At 41.8% G+C, this 15,892-nt stretch overlaps 1 protein-coding gene across 2 annotated transcripts in view; it reads right to left on the minus strand.

The window, feature by feature from the left end:
- Nucleotides 1-15,892, minus strand: part of FER1L6 (fer-1 like family member 6) — a 402,024-nt gene that overhangs the window by 43,484 nt on the left and 342,648 nt on the right. For both annotated transcript variants that reach the window (XM_033934878.1, XM_033934877.1), the window contains exon 36: nucleotides 5,973-6,061. In XM_033934878.1, coding sequence (XP_033790769.1) covers nucleotides 5,973-6,061 — 89 coding nt within the window. The remainder of the gene's footprint in view (nucleotides 1-5,972; nucleotides 6,062-15,892) is intronic.

The following is a 15,892-nucleotide window of genomic DNA, read 5'->3' on the forward strand; positions in this document are numbered from 1 at the left end:
CCAGCCAATGATCACTCTGGCCACGCTCCTCCTCCCGCCCTCACCAACCCGAAGGAAGCTCAGCAGACCACCAAGCTGGAACCATACCTCCCGCCCTCGCTCACCGCTGCTGTCGCTGCCACTGATCCTCCTCTTCGGGCCAGCCTGCGATCGTGGCCGGCTTTGGTGGGCCTCGCGGGCCGCTTTCCGGCCTCAGTGGCACGTTCCCTCTGGCGCACGCGATCCCGTGCGTCAGAGGGAGCGTGTTTCCTGGTTGGGGAGCGGCCTGCGAAGTTCGCTGGGGCTGGCCACCACGATCACGGCCTGCTTTGAAGAGGAGCAGGCCAGGTAAGCAGGGGGATTAATTCAGGGGGCCAGAGGGAGAGGGAAAGGGGCCATGGAGAGATAGGGAGAGGGAAAGGGGGCTTCTTGGGGGGGAGGTGTGCTGGGGACAGACAGTTTTGCTCTGGGGGCAGAAAGAAGGGGCCATGGAGAGACAGGGAGAGGGAAAGGGGGCTGCTTTGGGGGATGGGTGTGCTGGGGGGAGACAGAAGGGACCATGGAGAGATAGGGAGAGGGAAAGGGGGCTGCTTTGGGTGGGAGGTGTGTGCTGGGGGCAGACAGCTTTGATTGGGGGGGGGAGGGGGAGACAGAAGGACACAGAAAGCAGCCAAGGAGAGAGAGATAAAGAAACACAGACAGACAGACACTCTATTCTAGCACCCGTTAATGTAACGGGCTTAAAGACTAGTAAATAAATAATAATATAATGAACCAATAACAATCACTGTAGCAATATCAACAGAGCAATTCTATAGCAAATGCAAATATGTATGAAAATGACCAGAATACAGCATGTATATAAATGAGTGCATACATGTGCCAAAACGCCAGAAATCCAACTACATACTACTTTGTAACTATATGCATTTAAGAACATAAGAGTTGCCATACTAGGACAGACCAAAGGTTCATCAAGCCCAGTATCCTGTTTCCAACAGTGGCCAACCCAGGTCCCACGTACCTGGCAGAAACCCAAAGAGTAGCAACATTCCAGAGCTGAGATTGTGATGTCATAATGCCTCATTCCACCAATGCCTAAGAGCCAGCCTCATCAGTGATGTCACAATGGCTTGATTGTCCTATACTTGGCTCACATAAGAACATAAGACCATAAGAGCTGCTATATTGGGACAGGCCAAAGGTCCACCAAGCCCAGTATCCTGTTTCCAACAGTGGCCAACCCAGGTCCCAAGTACCTGGCAGAAACCCAAAAAGTAGCAACATTCCAGAGCTGAGATTGTGATGTCATAATGCCTCATTCCACCAATGCCTAAGAGCCAACCTTATCAGTGATGTCACAATGGCTTGACTGCTCCTGTTTTGATCGGGTGGGGGTCTGCCTGCAGAAGAGTCTCGGTAGTGCTATCTGGAGTGCACCTACCCCCCTTGTCGGAAGCTAGTGACGGTTTGCTGGGGCCTGTGTGGCCGGACATCGGGAGACCTCCTCTGACCTGTTTGGTCCTCCAGCTCTTCTCAGCATGATACCTTCAGCTTTGGGACCCTCCTGCCTCTTCTGCCTCGCCTTCGATGGAGCCGATGTTTGCTCTAGTTGTCCACTGCCTTTGACTGCTTTTTTACTTACAATCTTCAGCTATTGGCTCCCTCCTGCGATGAGGATCCTGAGATCTTCTTTGGCCAATGATGGATTGACTCAGCCATTGTGTCCTGCTGTTGCCTTACACTAGACTGAATCCAATTGGACCTTATTTCACTTTTATTTTATTTTCATTCCTCTATTTTTAAATCTCTAATTTTCTTAAATTTACTTTATTTTTAAAGTAATTTTTGTTTTCACCTGTAATGAATACTTTTTAGGAGGTATATCTTGTACCTATCTCTATCTCTTCCTTTCCTATTTGAATATGTTCTATGGCGTTCCTTTCTGTATTCAACTGTTACACTGTAAACCGCTTAGATCAGTAAAATGCGGGAGCGGTATATCAAATTCTTAATAAACATAAACTGTTCTATACGTAAGAACATAAAAATTGCTATACTAGGAGAGACCGAAGGTCCTGTTTCCACAGTGGCCAACCAAGGACCCAAGTACGTAGCTAGATCCCAAGTAATAAAACAGATTTTATGCTGCTTATGTTAGGAATAAGCAGTGGATTTCCCCAAGCCATCTCAATAATGGTCTATGGACTTCCTTTTTAGGAAATTATCTAAACCTTTTTTATTTTTATTTTTTTTATTCATTTTCACATCAAAACACAAAAACACTTTGATAAAGGAAATTAAATATACATTTAAGAAATTATTATCAAAACACAAGAAAAGGAGTGAAACACTCCTATTACTAATACCATGATCATAGTCCACATTTGGGAGAGGTAAAGCCATACCCAGTCAAGGGGAGTTGACTTTAAGAAATCATTCACGGTCATATTAACATATGTCCTTCATAAGTACAGGGTTCTTTTGGTTATTTACATTTAGGCCTGAGTAGTGGAAATTACGGAGGGGTCTGGAGCCTTAATGGCAGCCTTTCCTTCTCCAAAAAATTGCAATTGTTCTGGTTCATAGAAAATATATTTGTTCGCCTGATAAGTAATACAACATTTACAAGGAAATCTAAGCTGATAGGTTGCTCCCAAACCCAAAACTGACTGACGAAACGTCAGAAATTTCTTGCGTCTAGCATGCATCTACTTTGAAACATCAGGAAAAATAGCAATCTTGTGATCATAAAATTCAACATTTTCAGTTCTGTAGAAGAGACGAAGAACAGCTTCTTTGTCTTGAAAGAAAACAAAGTTCACAAGTAGAGTAGCCCTCGCTGAAATTTCAATCTGTGAGGATTCCAACATCCCGGTAAGATCCAATTCTCCAGGATGCGTAGATGACTTATCTTTTTCCTCTTTTGAGATGTTAAGATAGTACAATTTCTGCAGCGGAGGCATATTAGTCTCTGGAAATTTTAATACCGAGGTCAGGAAAGAATGAAAAAGTTCTCTAGGAGATTGTATTCTAGATACAGGAAAATTAAGAAGTCTCAAGTTCAAATTCCTATTAGCATTTTCTAAATTTTCAATTTTCCTGATTAATAGATTTTTATCTTTCATCTGGAGGTTAGATGAAATTTTTAATTCTGAGACTGTTTTCTCTACTTCATCCAGTCTACCTGATTATAGTTGAATTTTTTCTTCATAGTTTTTAATTTGAATTGCAGTTTGTTGAGTTGAAGTAATAAATTGGGAGCATACTTGATGAAGGCTCTCCATGGTTCCCCACAACGCCTCCATATCCACCACTTCTGGCTTAATCAGGGGTTTCAGAGGCCGAATTGGAGAAACTACTCCATTTTCTACACTCTTCACTCCCTGAATGCCTCCTACCTACCCCTGCTGCTTGCTGGCAACCCAGCAAAGATCGAACCACCTCCGGGGTCAAAGGCAACACCATTGACTTTGACAGAGACTCACTCCCCGACACTTCATACATAGAAACATAGAAAGTGACGGCAGATAAGGGCCAAGGCCCATCAAGTCTGCCCACACCAATGACCCTCCCCTACCTCCCTTTGCGAAGAGATCCCACCTTACGATCCCATTTAGCTTTAAAATCAGGCACACTGCTGGCCTCAATCACCTGTATCGGAAGACCATTCCATCGATCCACCACCCTCTCGGTGAAGAAGTATTTCCTGGTGTCGCCATGCAATGTCCCTCCCCTGATTTTCCATGGATGCCCTCGTGTTGACGTGGGTTCCTTGAAGAAGAAGATATCCTCCCCCACCTCGATACAGCGCGTGAGGTATTTGAATGTTTCTATCATGTCCCCCCTCTCCCTGCGTTCCTCTAGGGAGTAGAGCTGCAATTTATTCAGCCGTTCCTCATACGGGAGATCCCTGAACCCTGTGACCATCCGTGTGGCCATTCGCTGGACCGATTCAAGTCTCAGCACATCTTTGCGGTAATGTGGTCTCCAGAATTGTACACAGTATTCCAGATGGGGTCTCACCATGGACCTATATAATGGCATTATGACTTCGGGCTTACGGCTAACGAAACTCCTGCGTATGCAACCTATGATTTGTCTGGCTTTAGATGAAGCTTTCTCCACTTGAGTAGCAGTCTTCATGTCCTCACTGATGATTACCCCTAAGTCTCGTTCCGCTACAGTTCTCTCTAGGATCTCACCATTAAGAGTGTAAGTCTTACATGGATTTTTGTTGCCTGCTAAGTCGAGGGACTGCCCGACATCGTCCTGGGATGGGGGAGCATTACAGGCCCAAGCGGGCTCAGTGAAAAATCACTGTCTAACTCCGAGGTCTGCCCCCCTCGGAGAGCAGATCCGCCCGATCCAAAAGGAACAGCATAGGCTGTAATAGCTGTCTGACGTGTAACCGAAGAGGCAGAGGAGGCCGGGAAATCTCTCCTCTGTTTCCCCCTGCGTTTCGGCATTTCGGAAATCAAACTCCGCTACTTAAAGCAGGTAAAGAAGTCTTCACAAAAGAAAAAACACCGCGAGAGGGGGAGCCTCTTACAGCACGTCTCTCCCTGGGGCCATCGTGGCTCCTCCCAGTCTCCCTCTAAACCATTTTTAAACCCCACTAAGCTAACTGATTTCACCACATTCTCCGACAACGAATTCCAGAGTTTAATTACACGTTGTGTGAAGAAATATTTTCTCCAGTTTGTTTTAAATCTACTACTTAGTAGTATTTACTTTCTTACTTAGTAGTATTTTTGGAAAGAGTGAACAAGCGATTCACATCTACCCTTTCCACTCCACTCATTTTATAGATCTCTGTCAAATCAAGTTTCAAGTTTTCAAGTTTATTAGATGACTTGATAAATCGCTTAATCTAATATTCTAAGCGATGTACACTTTAAATTTAACAATTATTAAATATAAAAAACAAAAACAAACAATACAGTACATACAATTATTAAATAATGGGTAAGAACTCATGATTATTAACATTGATAAACATGGGAAAGAAGGGATGAACTACAATTCATAAAGTAAAAAAGAAACATTGAGGGGAAACACAAAAGGAAATAATTAACACAGGTTTCATATAGAAAAACATAATACTAAAACTAAAATTATGATATAAAAGCATCTTTAAAAAGGAAGGTTTTAAGTTCAGTTTTAAATTTTCCAAGTTCTTTTTCCTCTCGTAAAAAAATAGGAAGAGCGTTCCATGTCTGTGGTGCAGTACATGAAAAAATAAATTGTCTCCTTGTATTGATAATTTTTAACGAAGGGACACCCCTGAGACATCTCTTTTCCAAGCTAAAGAGCCGTAGCTACTTTAGCCTTTCCTCATAGGGAAGTCATCCCATCCCTTTTATCATTTTTGTTGCCCTTCTCTGTACCTTTTCTAATTCTGCTATATCTTTCATAGTGTGTAGTTTGAAGCTGGTGTGAACATGGATGGGACAAACCCATGCATACCTTATAGAAGAGTATAATCACAAACCTATCTCTGGAATCTAGGTACAAGCATCCCTGGCTATACTAGTATTCTATAAAGGAAGGTAGATGCCCCTTCATAGAATTGCTTCCCAAGAGATTGTAAATATCCCTCAAACTTGCTCTTTATATTCAATGATTAGAAAACTTGAGAGTAGAGAAACCAATTTTTTTTCTGGCTAGGGTAGAGAGTATTAGAACATGCACGAAAGTGATGCCGATGATGACCCAATCCACTAGACATCATGAGTGAAAATATGTTGTCAGAGTTGGCCAGAATATCATTTTTGTAGAATGAGAAATATTTGTAAGCTAATCTCTTCCCATTTTAGATCATTTTTAAAGCTCATGAATTTTACAGCATCAAGACCATAACTGTGAATGATGTATGATGTCTATAATAAAAATACCTCCTCACGGTTAGAGAATACACATTAATATTTTGATTGTATAAGTTACATAGAAACAGGATGAATGAAAGAAGAGTGAAAGAATTTCTAAATTACCCTTTAGGCTTTCTGGGTGAGATGTCAACTGGAGGTCCTGGCAGAGGCATATCTGTGGGAAACATGTCCACCCACATCTGCACACGTCCCTGATACAAACAAAAAGGTAACATTATAACATAATCCAGTATTTTCTTTAAATTACCATCACAGAATATTAAGGCCCTTTTATCAAAACGTGGTGGAGCTTTTTACCGTGGGCCAGTGAGGTAAATGCTCCAATGCTCATAAGAATTGAATGAGTGTTGGAGCATTTATCTTGCTGGCCTGTGGTAAAAAAAAAAAGCTCTACCACGGTTTGATATAAAGAGCCCTAAATTTTGTGTAATTTTGAGGAGTTTGATTTCACTCTGTCACTTCCCCAGAATTAGGGAATGTTTGGAAGTATCCATAGCAGGGTCATTTTAGTACTGGTAAATACAAAGGCATCAGGAAAAGAATGTTCTCGGTGATAGCCCCAATGTGGTGGAACTCCCTTCCGAGGAATTAAAACTAGAAATGGATACCAAAAAGTTCACGAAAGGAACAACAACAATACTCTTCACAGAACACTTTAGCAAATCTAATCTAATCTAATCTTCAGTTTATATACCGGGTCATCTCCCAAAGGAGCTTGACTCGGTTTACAGCTGATTAAATTAGAATAACATAAGAACAAGTTTATGAAGGAAAGACCTAAGAGTAGGATAATTATTGGTTCAAAGACAACACGGAATTAAAGTTAAAATATAAAATTAGTTAAAAAATTAAAATTAGTTTAAAAAAATTAATAGCAACATGAGGGAAACAGCAGGCTGCTACCACTTGGAACATGAAAAGGTGAACTCACGAATAATACAAAGAAAGATGAATATGTGATACACAGAAACTATAATACTCTATGTACATAGATGGTATATATAGGTAAGATATACATATATTTAACTCATGTATTGTAACACCTTTACTGAAGCTCATGCAAACTGCTCTGAATTGAATCCCCCGTCATTAGAAGTATAAAAGCTTCCAATAACATACATCTGTATACTCAGCATGGAAAAAGATATATCTCATGGATTTAAAATACTTAGATCAGAATACTCAACTAATGTTCCATATCCCACTGAGGAAATTCATGGAAAATAGCCATTACTTACCATTTTACTTTCACGTATGCAATCTATGAAGTGCACATATGAAATAAAAACCTTGTGGTGCATGCTTTTTCTGGGAGATCTAATAGCAACAGCAGCAAATCGTTCATAAAACAGAGCATGATGGCGACTGAATAATTCTTTAACAATTAAGCCAAAGATATTACATTCTGAGCCTCCTGGCTCTCAAACAGATCTTGTTTCAGGATAACCACAGTGTGAACTAACCATAGAAACATGACAGCAGATAAAGGCCAAAAGGCCCATCTAGTCTGCCCAACCACAGTAACCATTATCTCTTTCTCTCTCTGAGAGATCCCACGTGCCTATAACAGGCCCTTTTGAATTCAGACACAGTCTGTCTCCACCACCTCTTCTGTGAGACTGTTCCATGCATCTATCACCCTGTCTGTAAAAAATTATTTCCTCAGATTACTCTGGAGCCTATCACCTCTTAACTTCATCCTATGCCCTCTCATTGCAGAGTTTCCTTTCAAATGAAAGAGACTTGACTCATGCACATTTACATTACGTAGGTATTTAAACGTCTCTATCATATCTCCCCTCTCCTGCCTTTCCTCCAAAGTATCCAGATTGAGATCTTTAAGCCTGTCCCCATATGTCTTCTAACGAAGACCATGAACCATTTTATTAGCCTTCCTCTGGACCGACTCCAGTGGCGTACCAAGGGGGGGGGCGGGGGAGGGGGGCGGTCCGCCCCGGGTACCAAGCCCTGAGGGGGTGCTCCCGGTCCGGTCCAGTTACCCCCCCCTGCGCCGGGTGTCGCGTCTGGAAACAGCCTGCAGCAAGATCGCGATGCCAGAGATCTTTGCCTGCTTCGACTGTTTCCTCCGCCACGGTCCTGCCCCTCCTCTGATGTCAGAGGAGGGGCGGGACCGCGGCGGAGGAAACAGCCGAAGCAGGCAAAGATCTCTGGCATCGCGCGATCTTGTTGCAGGCTGTTTCCCCAGGGCAGTAGCGTACCAAGGGGGGCGAGGGGGAGGTCCATCCCGGGTGCCGCCTTAGGGGGGGGTGCACAGCTGGCCCGGTCCCTATCGCGCTCCTACCCTCCCAGCGAAAGCAGCATCGGCGCCATTATCGAAAAAGGTAATGGCGCCAGGCCTTGGAGCACCAAGGCAGACCGCTTCTCCCCCCTCCCAGCCGAAACCCCGCTGACCATCCTATCTCTCTCCCCCCCCCCCAAGTGAACCTTTCTGACCCTCCCAGCGAAAGCAGCAAACCTCCCTCCAGTAGCGTCGGCTTTATCCTCCCTCTGCCGCATCACTGATGACGTCATCAGTAACGCGGCAGAGGGAGGAGAAAGCCGCGAAGGAGGTTTGCTGCTCTCGCTGGGAAGGTCGGAAAGGTTCACGGGGGGGGGGGAGATAGGAGGGTCAGCGGGGGTTCGGCTGGGAGGGGGGAGAAGCGGACTGCCTCGGTGCTCCATTACCTTCTTCGGGCAGCAGCAGCGTTTACAATTCGCTGCTGTTGCCGGCTTCAGGCCTTGTTCTCTGCCGGGTCCTGCCTACTTCCAGTTTTCATGAAGACAGGACCCGACAGAGAGGAAGGCCTGAAGCGGGCAACATCAGTGAATTGTGAATGCTGCTGCTGCCCGATGAAGTTCAGGACATCAGGACATCGGGGAAGGAGCAGGGAGAAATCGGCTGCTGGCTTGGGGGTGAGGGTAGGGAAAGAATCGTGGAAGTGGAGAAATCGGCACGATGGATTTGTGCAGGCTAGGGGGAGAGAGAAAGAAAGGAAAAAATAAAGAGGGGGGGCCAGGGGGAGAGAGAAAGAAAGGCAGAAAGAAAGAGGGGGACCAAGGGGAGAGAAAGAAAGGCAGAAATAAAGAGGGGGACCAAGGGGAGAGAAAGAAAGGCAGAAAGAAAGAGGGGGTCAAGGGGGAGAGAAAGAAAGGCAGAAAGAAAGAGGAGGGCCAGGGGGAGAGAGAAAGAAAGGCAGAAAGAAAGAGGGGGACCAAGGGGAGAGAAAGAAAGGCAGAAATAAAGAGGGGGGTCAAGGGGGAGAGAAAGAAAGGCAGAAAGAAAGAGGGGGGCCAGGAGGAGAGAGAAAGAAAGGCAGAAATAAAGAGGGGAGCCAGGGGGAGAGAGAAAGAAGAAGGATCAGAAGAAGGACCAGAGACTCATGAAATCACCAGACAAAAAAGTAGGAAAAATGATTTTATTTTCAACTTAGTGATCAAAATGTGTCCGTTTTGAAAATTTATATCTGCTGTCTATATTTTGCACTATGGCCCCCTTTTACTAAACCGCAATAGAGTTTTTTAGCGCAGGGAGCCTATGAGCGTCGAGAGCAGCGTGGGGCATTCAGCGCAGCTCCCTACGCTAAAAACCGCTATCGCAGTTTAGTAAAAAGGGAGGGGGAATATTTGTCTATTTTTGTATAGTTGTTACTGAGGTGACATTGCATAAAGTCATCTGCCTTGACCTCTTTGAAAACCCGCGGAATATAAATGATAATTAACATTTTCTCTGCGTACAGCGTGCTTTGTGTTTTTAAAATTTTATTGTTGGTAGATCATTTTGACTTGGCCACAAAGGTAAGGGGGAGGGAGGGAGGGGAACTGCTGAAAGACATCTAATAATCCTTGCAGGCTTGACTGCAGGGAATTATTTTTGTAAAATCATGTTTTGTTATGTGACTGGCATTATCTAGACTTTAATTTCTATGAATGAATAGAATGAAAATGATATAAAATTACTTGCTTGTTTTTATGTGCGTGCGCTGAAGGAAAGTGGAGAGAGAGTGGGCTGAGGATGCTGAAGGGAAATGGGGAAGAGAGTGGGGAGAAGACGCTGATTTATAAATTGACAATTGTACAGAATATTGTTTCTTTTTATACTTTAATATAAACAATTCAAGGCTTGTGTGGATGGAATCAGGTGGTTTGCGGGGATGGGGACCGAGCTTACGGGGATTAGTCCAATAAAATTGTATTTTTTTATATCTCATTATTTGTTTTATTTTTATTTGTTAATTTATAAAGTGGTGATTGTTATGTATCAGTTTTTTCAAATTTACATCTACTGTCTTTATATTTTGCACTGTATTAGAGGACATGTGTTACTGTTTTTTGTGGTGTTGCATTGTATCCAGGGTCTGGTTTCTTGGCGGATCAGTTTAACTTTTGTCTACATATTTCTATTTTTAGTTTGTGATTATTCCATTTTGGGCGAGGGTGTATCTCTGTTCTTTGTGTATGAAAAAGACATAGTTTTCAGTTGGCATTGACTACAGGACCAATTGACTGTGCGGGATCTGGCTTGTTTAGTTTTACAATGTATGTGTTGGTGTTCTAGTGCTCACTGCAGTGTTTAAGATGCAGCCTTTTCCTAGGTACACTCTTGTGGTGCGATATGTAGATTGGTACTAAAAATCATATTTTTCATATAGATGGGGGGGGGTGTCAAAAAATGATGGGCCCTGGGTGCCACATACCCTAAGTACACCACTGCCTGCAACTACTCCATATGTACTTCTAATGTCATGACAATTTAGACATAATTTATGTTTTGTTATGTTTGGAATAATGGTTACATATATGAGGTTCAATAAAAGAAAATTTTCACTGCCTGTTTCTATTCTGACCATTTATTCCATTTCATGGTTATTGCAAAAAAAAAAAAAAAAATTTTTTTACATGGGGGGGGGGGGGGGGGTGTCAAAAAATGATGGGCCCCGGGTGCCACATACCCTAGGTACGCCACTGACCGACTCCATCCTTTTTATATCTTTTTGAAGGTGCGGCCTCCAGAATTGTACACAATATTTTAAATGAGGTCTCACCAGAGTCTTATACAGGAGCGTCAATACCTCCTTTTTCCTACTGGCCATACCTCTTCCTATGCAACCTAGCATCCTTCTAGCTTTCGCTGTCACCTTTTCAACCTGTTTGGCCACCTTAAGATCATCACATACAATTACACCCAAGTCCTGCTCTTCCGTCGGGCACATAAGTTCTTCACCTCCTAAACTAGTGTATCTCAAAACTGTGTGCCTAGGTACACTAGTGTGCCTCCTGAGATTCCAAGTGTGCCTTGGCATACTGAGGAGGAAGAGAGGCACCTGCCAGCTGACTTCCCTATGCGGTACAGCGCCAGCACTGCCCGATTCGCCGAAGGCTTACATGTTTCTCTCTTCTCTCTAGCTTCCTCAGACTTCCCCCCTGGCCTCCCGGTCTCACCTTTAAAGCTAATTACAAAGGCTAACATAGATCCAATTCTTTTGACGGATCATGCTGGCATTTGGATTGAATTTCAGTTTCATGAAAAAGATTCTATTAGACCTCTTAGAAGATTCAGTAATGCATTGCTTGCAGATTCAAACTTTCTCAAGGAAATTAAAATTAAAATGAGTGAGTACTTTCAACTCAATACATTACGGAAACATTATGGGATGCTTTCAAAGCTACAACTAGAGGGCAAATAATTTCGTATTCGGCACATGTTAAAAAACAACTAAACTTGGAATATTCTAATCTGGAAAAAATTATTTTGAAATTAGAGTCACAATTGGCATCACAATGGGAGCACAGTACTTTCCAGCCCTTTTGAAAGTAAAATATAAATATAATGAGATTTCCTCACAATTGGCTAGGAAAGATTTGTTTTCACAGCAGGCTCTGTATTATGGAAACTCAAATAAAGTGGGAAGATTATTAGCTAATTATCTCAAAGCTAAAAAAAGTAAAGTAAGTTTGCGGCCATTAAGGATGAGAATGATCAATCTCATACCCAGACTGGAAATATTTTAAAACAATTTTTGAAATATTATAATGCTTTATATTCTTCCGAGCTTTATTCAAATAAAGAAAAAGATGGGTTTGAATTTGTAAAGTTAATTCGAGGGCCAAAAATTCCCGAGCATATGAAAAGTGATCTTGAAGCACCTATATCGCTTAAGGAACTCCAGGCAGCATTGAAGTCCCTTCGGGTTGGATCTGCTCCGGATAGTGATGGATTCACTGTGGAGTTTTACAAATCATTTCAAATTACACTTTTACCTCATCTTCTAAATTTATATCAGTCACAACTGACTAAGGGTTGTATTTCAGGTACTATGGCAGAATCTTTAACCATTGTTTTGCCGAAGCCAAATAAAGACCCCATGTTGGTTTCAAACTACAGGCCTATTTCTTTAATCAATGTAGATGGAAAACTTCTGGCTAAGCTATTGGCCTTAAAATTAGCCAAGGCTCTCCCTTATATGATCAGTATGCACCAAACAGGGTTCGTTGCTCAGAGACATTCCTCAAATAATACCAGATTAGCTTTGCATCTATTAAATTTAGCGAAAACAATGGATGATCCGGCCTTCTCTGTTTCATTGGACATAGAAAAGGCCTTTAATCGTGTAGAATGGACTTTCATGTATCAAGCAATGGATTGGTTTGGTATAGGATCCGAATTTATTCAAATGATTCAAATCTTGTACAGTTCCCTTTCTGCCAGGCTATATATTAATGATACATTTTTTGAACCTTTTTGTTTGGGAAGGGGAGTTAGACAAAGATGTCCCTTGTCTCTGCTTTTTGATATTGTTCTGGAACCCTTGTTACTGGCTATATGGCAGGCAGAGGAGATATAGGGGATTCCTTATGCAGGTCAGGAATATAAGATCTCTGCTTATGCAGATGATATCTTGCTTCATTTGAAAAATCCTGAATCCACCATTCCGCATTTACTGGAATTGATAGACTGATTTGGTAAATTCTCTAGATATAAAATAAACTGGAGCATATCGGAGGTTCTTCTGCTAAATGTGCATTGTACAAAAGGACTATTTGATTCATTCCCTTTCTTTTGGAAGGAAGAGGGTATAAATATTTAGGCATTATGATTCAGATAACATTGGAAGACACAATGACAGTAAATGAAAAATCTTTATTGCTGAAAGTCAAAGAAATGTGTGAGCATTGGAACCCATTACATCTTTCTTGGTGGGGGAGAGTCCAAACTGTAAAAATGATGACTTTGCCTGTAGTTTGTTGCCGATTTATTTTCAGGGGTCCTTCTATAAAAAATTCTTAGGTATTCTTAGGAAATTTATTTGGCTGGATAAAACTGCTCGAATTGCTTTAGTATCCTTACAAAAAACAATTGCGGAGGGTGGGGGTAAATTTTCCCAATTTTTATAGATACCATCAAGCTTTTATAATGCGTCAGGGTATGTATTGGATCCTTCCTGAGCTCATGGAACATCTCCCTGATTGGCTTTACATGGAATGGCAACTCCTGTCTCCATTGCATTTGTGTCACATTTTAAGTATCAAGTTACCTAGGGTTTATAAGGACAATAGAATTTTAGTTTTCCATGTGGCAAACATTAAAATTTATTGATAATCTAATACCTATTCCGATTCATCAATCCACGTGTCAGTCCTTATGGTTGAACTCCAAGATTCAAATTGGCGAGTTTAAGATCATCTGGAAGCATTGGATGCAGGCAGGTAAACGTACGTATCAAATGGGAAACTACTTGAATTTTCACAACTGTAACAATCATTTGGCATGGCAAAGTCTCAAATATATATGTGGTTGCAGTTGAAGCTGGCCATTCAGAAGGCGTTCCCTGACTGGCAAAATCAAAAAAATCAGTATAGCTTGCTGGTCCTTTGCTTCCAGACAGATTTCTTAGGGCATCAGGCAGCCAAGTGGTACAAATTAATATCGGAATATTTGAATAAGAAACCAAAAACTAGTCTTAAAGACATTTGGAGCATTGAGACAAAGCAGCAAATTTCTACTGCTCAATGGCCACGGATTTGGACTTGGAGGATGAGATGTACAGCGTCAGCATCTATGAGGCAGACTTGGGGCTCCTTTTACGAAGATGCGCTAAGCGTTTTAGCGCACGCACCGGATTAGCGCGTGTATAGCACGCACTAGCCGAAAATCTACCGCCTGCTCAAAAGGAGGCGGTAGCAGCTAGCGCGCGGGGAAATTTAGCATGTGCTATTCCGCGCGTTAAGGCCCTTCGTAAAAGGAAGCCTTGGTTTTTTCTGTTGTATAGAATTTTCTGGAGCCCTGTTCGGTTGCAAAAGTTAGATAATTCTAAGTCAAATAGATGCTGGCACTGTCATCTCGATATAGGGACACTGGATCATCTATTGTTCTATTGCCCCTTGATACTTACATTTTGGAGATCTATATGGGGTCAAATTACTATGATCCTGGAAGTTCCATTATCATTGACGTATGATGTTGTGTTGTTTGGAACATTATTAATGCCCAAAAGTCCAATTAATGCAAATCAGAATAGGCTGCTTCTCGTCATGACAGGAATTGCTATGCAGCTGATCATGAAAAATTGGGACAGGTTAAATTACAATTTTTGGTGGGAAACCCTATGTCAAAGTTATAAATTTGAACGTATGAATTCGATACAATTGGGACATTATAATAAATTCAAGGAGGTTTGGGATCAATTAACAAAATTTTGTAAGAATTAATCATACGTATTTCCCTTTGATTTCTGTTATGCACGTCCAGGAAGGGTGGGTGGGAGGGTATGGGAGGGGGTGATATATATTTATTATATCAGTTGATTGTATGGAGTGCTGATTATTGTATTATTTGTTTGCTTATCTGTTGCACTTACTGTTGGTTTTTGAAAATGAATAAAGATATAAAAAAAAAGCTAATTACAGCAGCCTGCAGAGGATCGCCGGTAGCTAAAATGATTTTATTTTCAATATAGTAACTGAAATGTGTCAGTTTTGAGAATTTATATCTGCTGTGTATATATGAAAAATGAATGGAAAATGTTGTATTACAATTAGTAAAGGGGATGGGATCTGGGGCAGAGCTTGGGTGGGCCTAGGGAGGTCTGTGGTTGGGGTACTTGGAAAAATAATCAGTTGCAGCAGACAGAACCTGGTCCCACTTCTCCACTATATAATGATCGGACCTAAACAAACTCTACAATAAATACATGCCATGCAGCCTGTGACCTCAACCACTGCCCCCCCCTACCTGTTAAAAACCGCCAGTACGTTATTCCGCGCCCTCCTTCTACAATGGATGCAAACCTTGTTCACAGATGGCCTTTTCTCGCAAGACCTCAGCGAAATCAACATCACTCCAATCCTACAAAACCCCAAAGGAGCAATTTATCAACCCTCCAACTAAAGACCTATAGCCTCAATACCACTTTACATCAAGCTAATGGAAGGCCTCGTAGCTAGACTCCTAACCGTATACCTAGAAAACCAAAACCTACTCCACCCTACATATTCTGGTTTCAGAACCAATTACAGCACTGAGACACTACTAGGATCCCTCATGGACACGGCTAGACTACACCTCAGCACAGGCAAAAAAATGCTAATTATTCAACTTCCTAATGTTTTTCCCTTGAATTTAATGTTTTTAATAGCGATTGTAACCATTAAATAATTTTCCTTCTGTTTCATTATAGTTTGTAGTAATTACCTCTAAAATGTATTGTAATTTGTATACATAAGTTTATTATTTTTTAATTTAATTATTGTATGTACGTTACCAAAAACTCCTATTTACTTGTACATCGCCTTGAATTTTGAATAGGCGATAAATCAAAATATTTAATAAACTTGGAAACTTGGAACTAGATCTCACCGCAGCTTTTGACCTGGTCGACCATGACATCCTACTACAAATATTAGACTCAATAGGAATCACAGGCAAGGTACTATCATGGTTTAAAAGATTCCTACAATCCAGAACTTACAGAGTAAAGACAAACAATGGAACCATGGTCCAATCCCTGTGGCATACCCCAAGGATC

This window comes from Geotrypetes seraphini, chromosome 2 (assembly GCF_902459505.1).
Source record: "Geotrypetes seraphini chromosome 2, aGeoSer1.1, whole genome shotgun sequence".
Classification (NCBI taxonomy): Eukaryota; Metazoa; Chordata; class Amphibia; order Gymnophiona; family Dermophiidae; genus Geotrypetes; species Geotrypetes seraphini.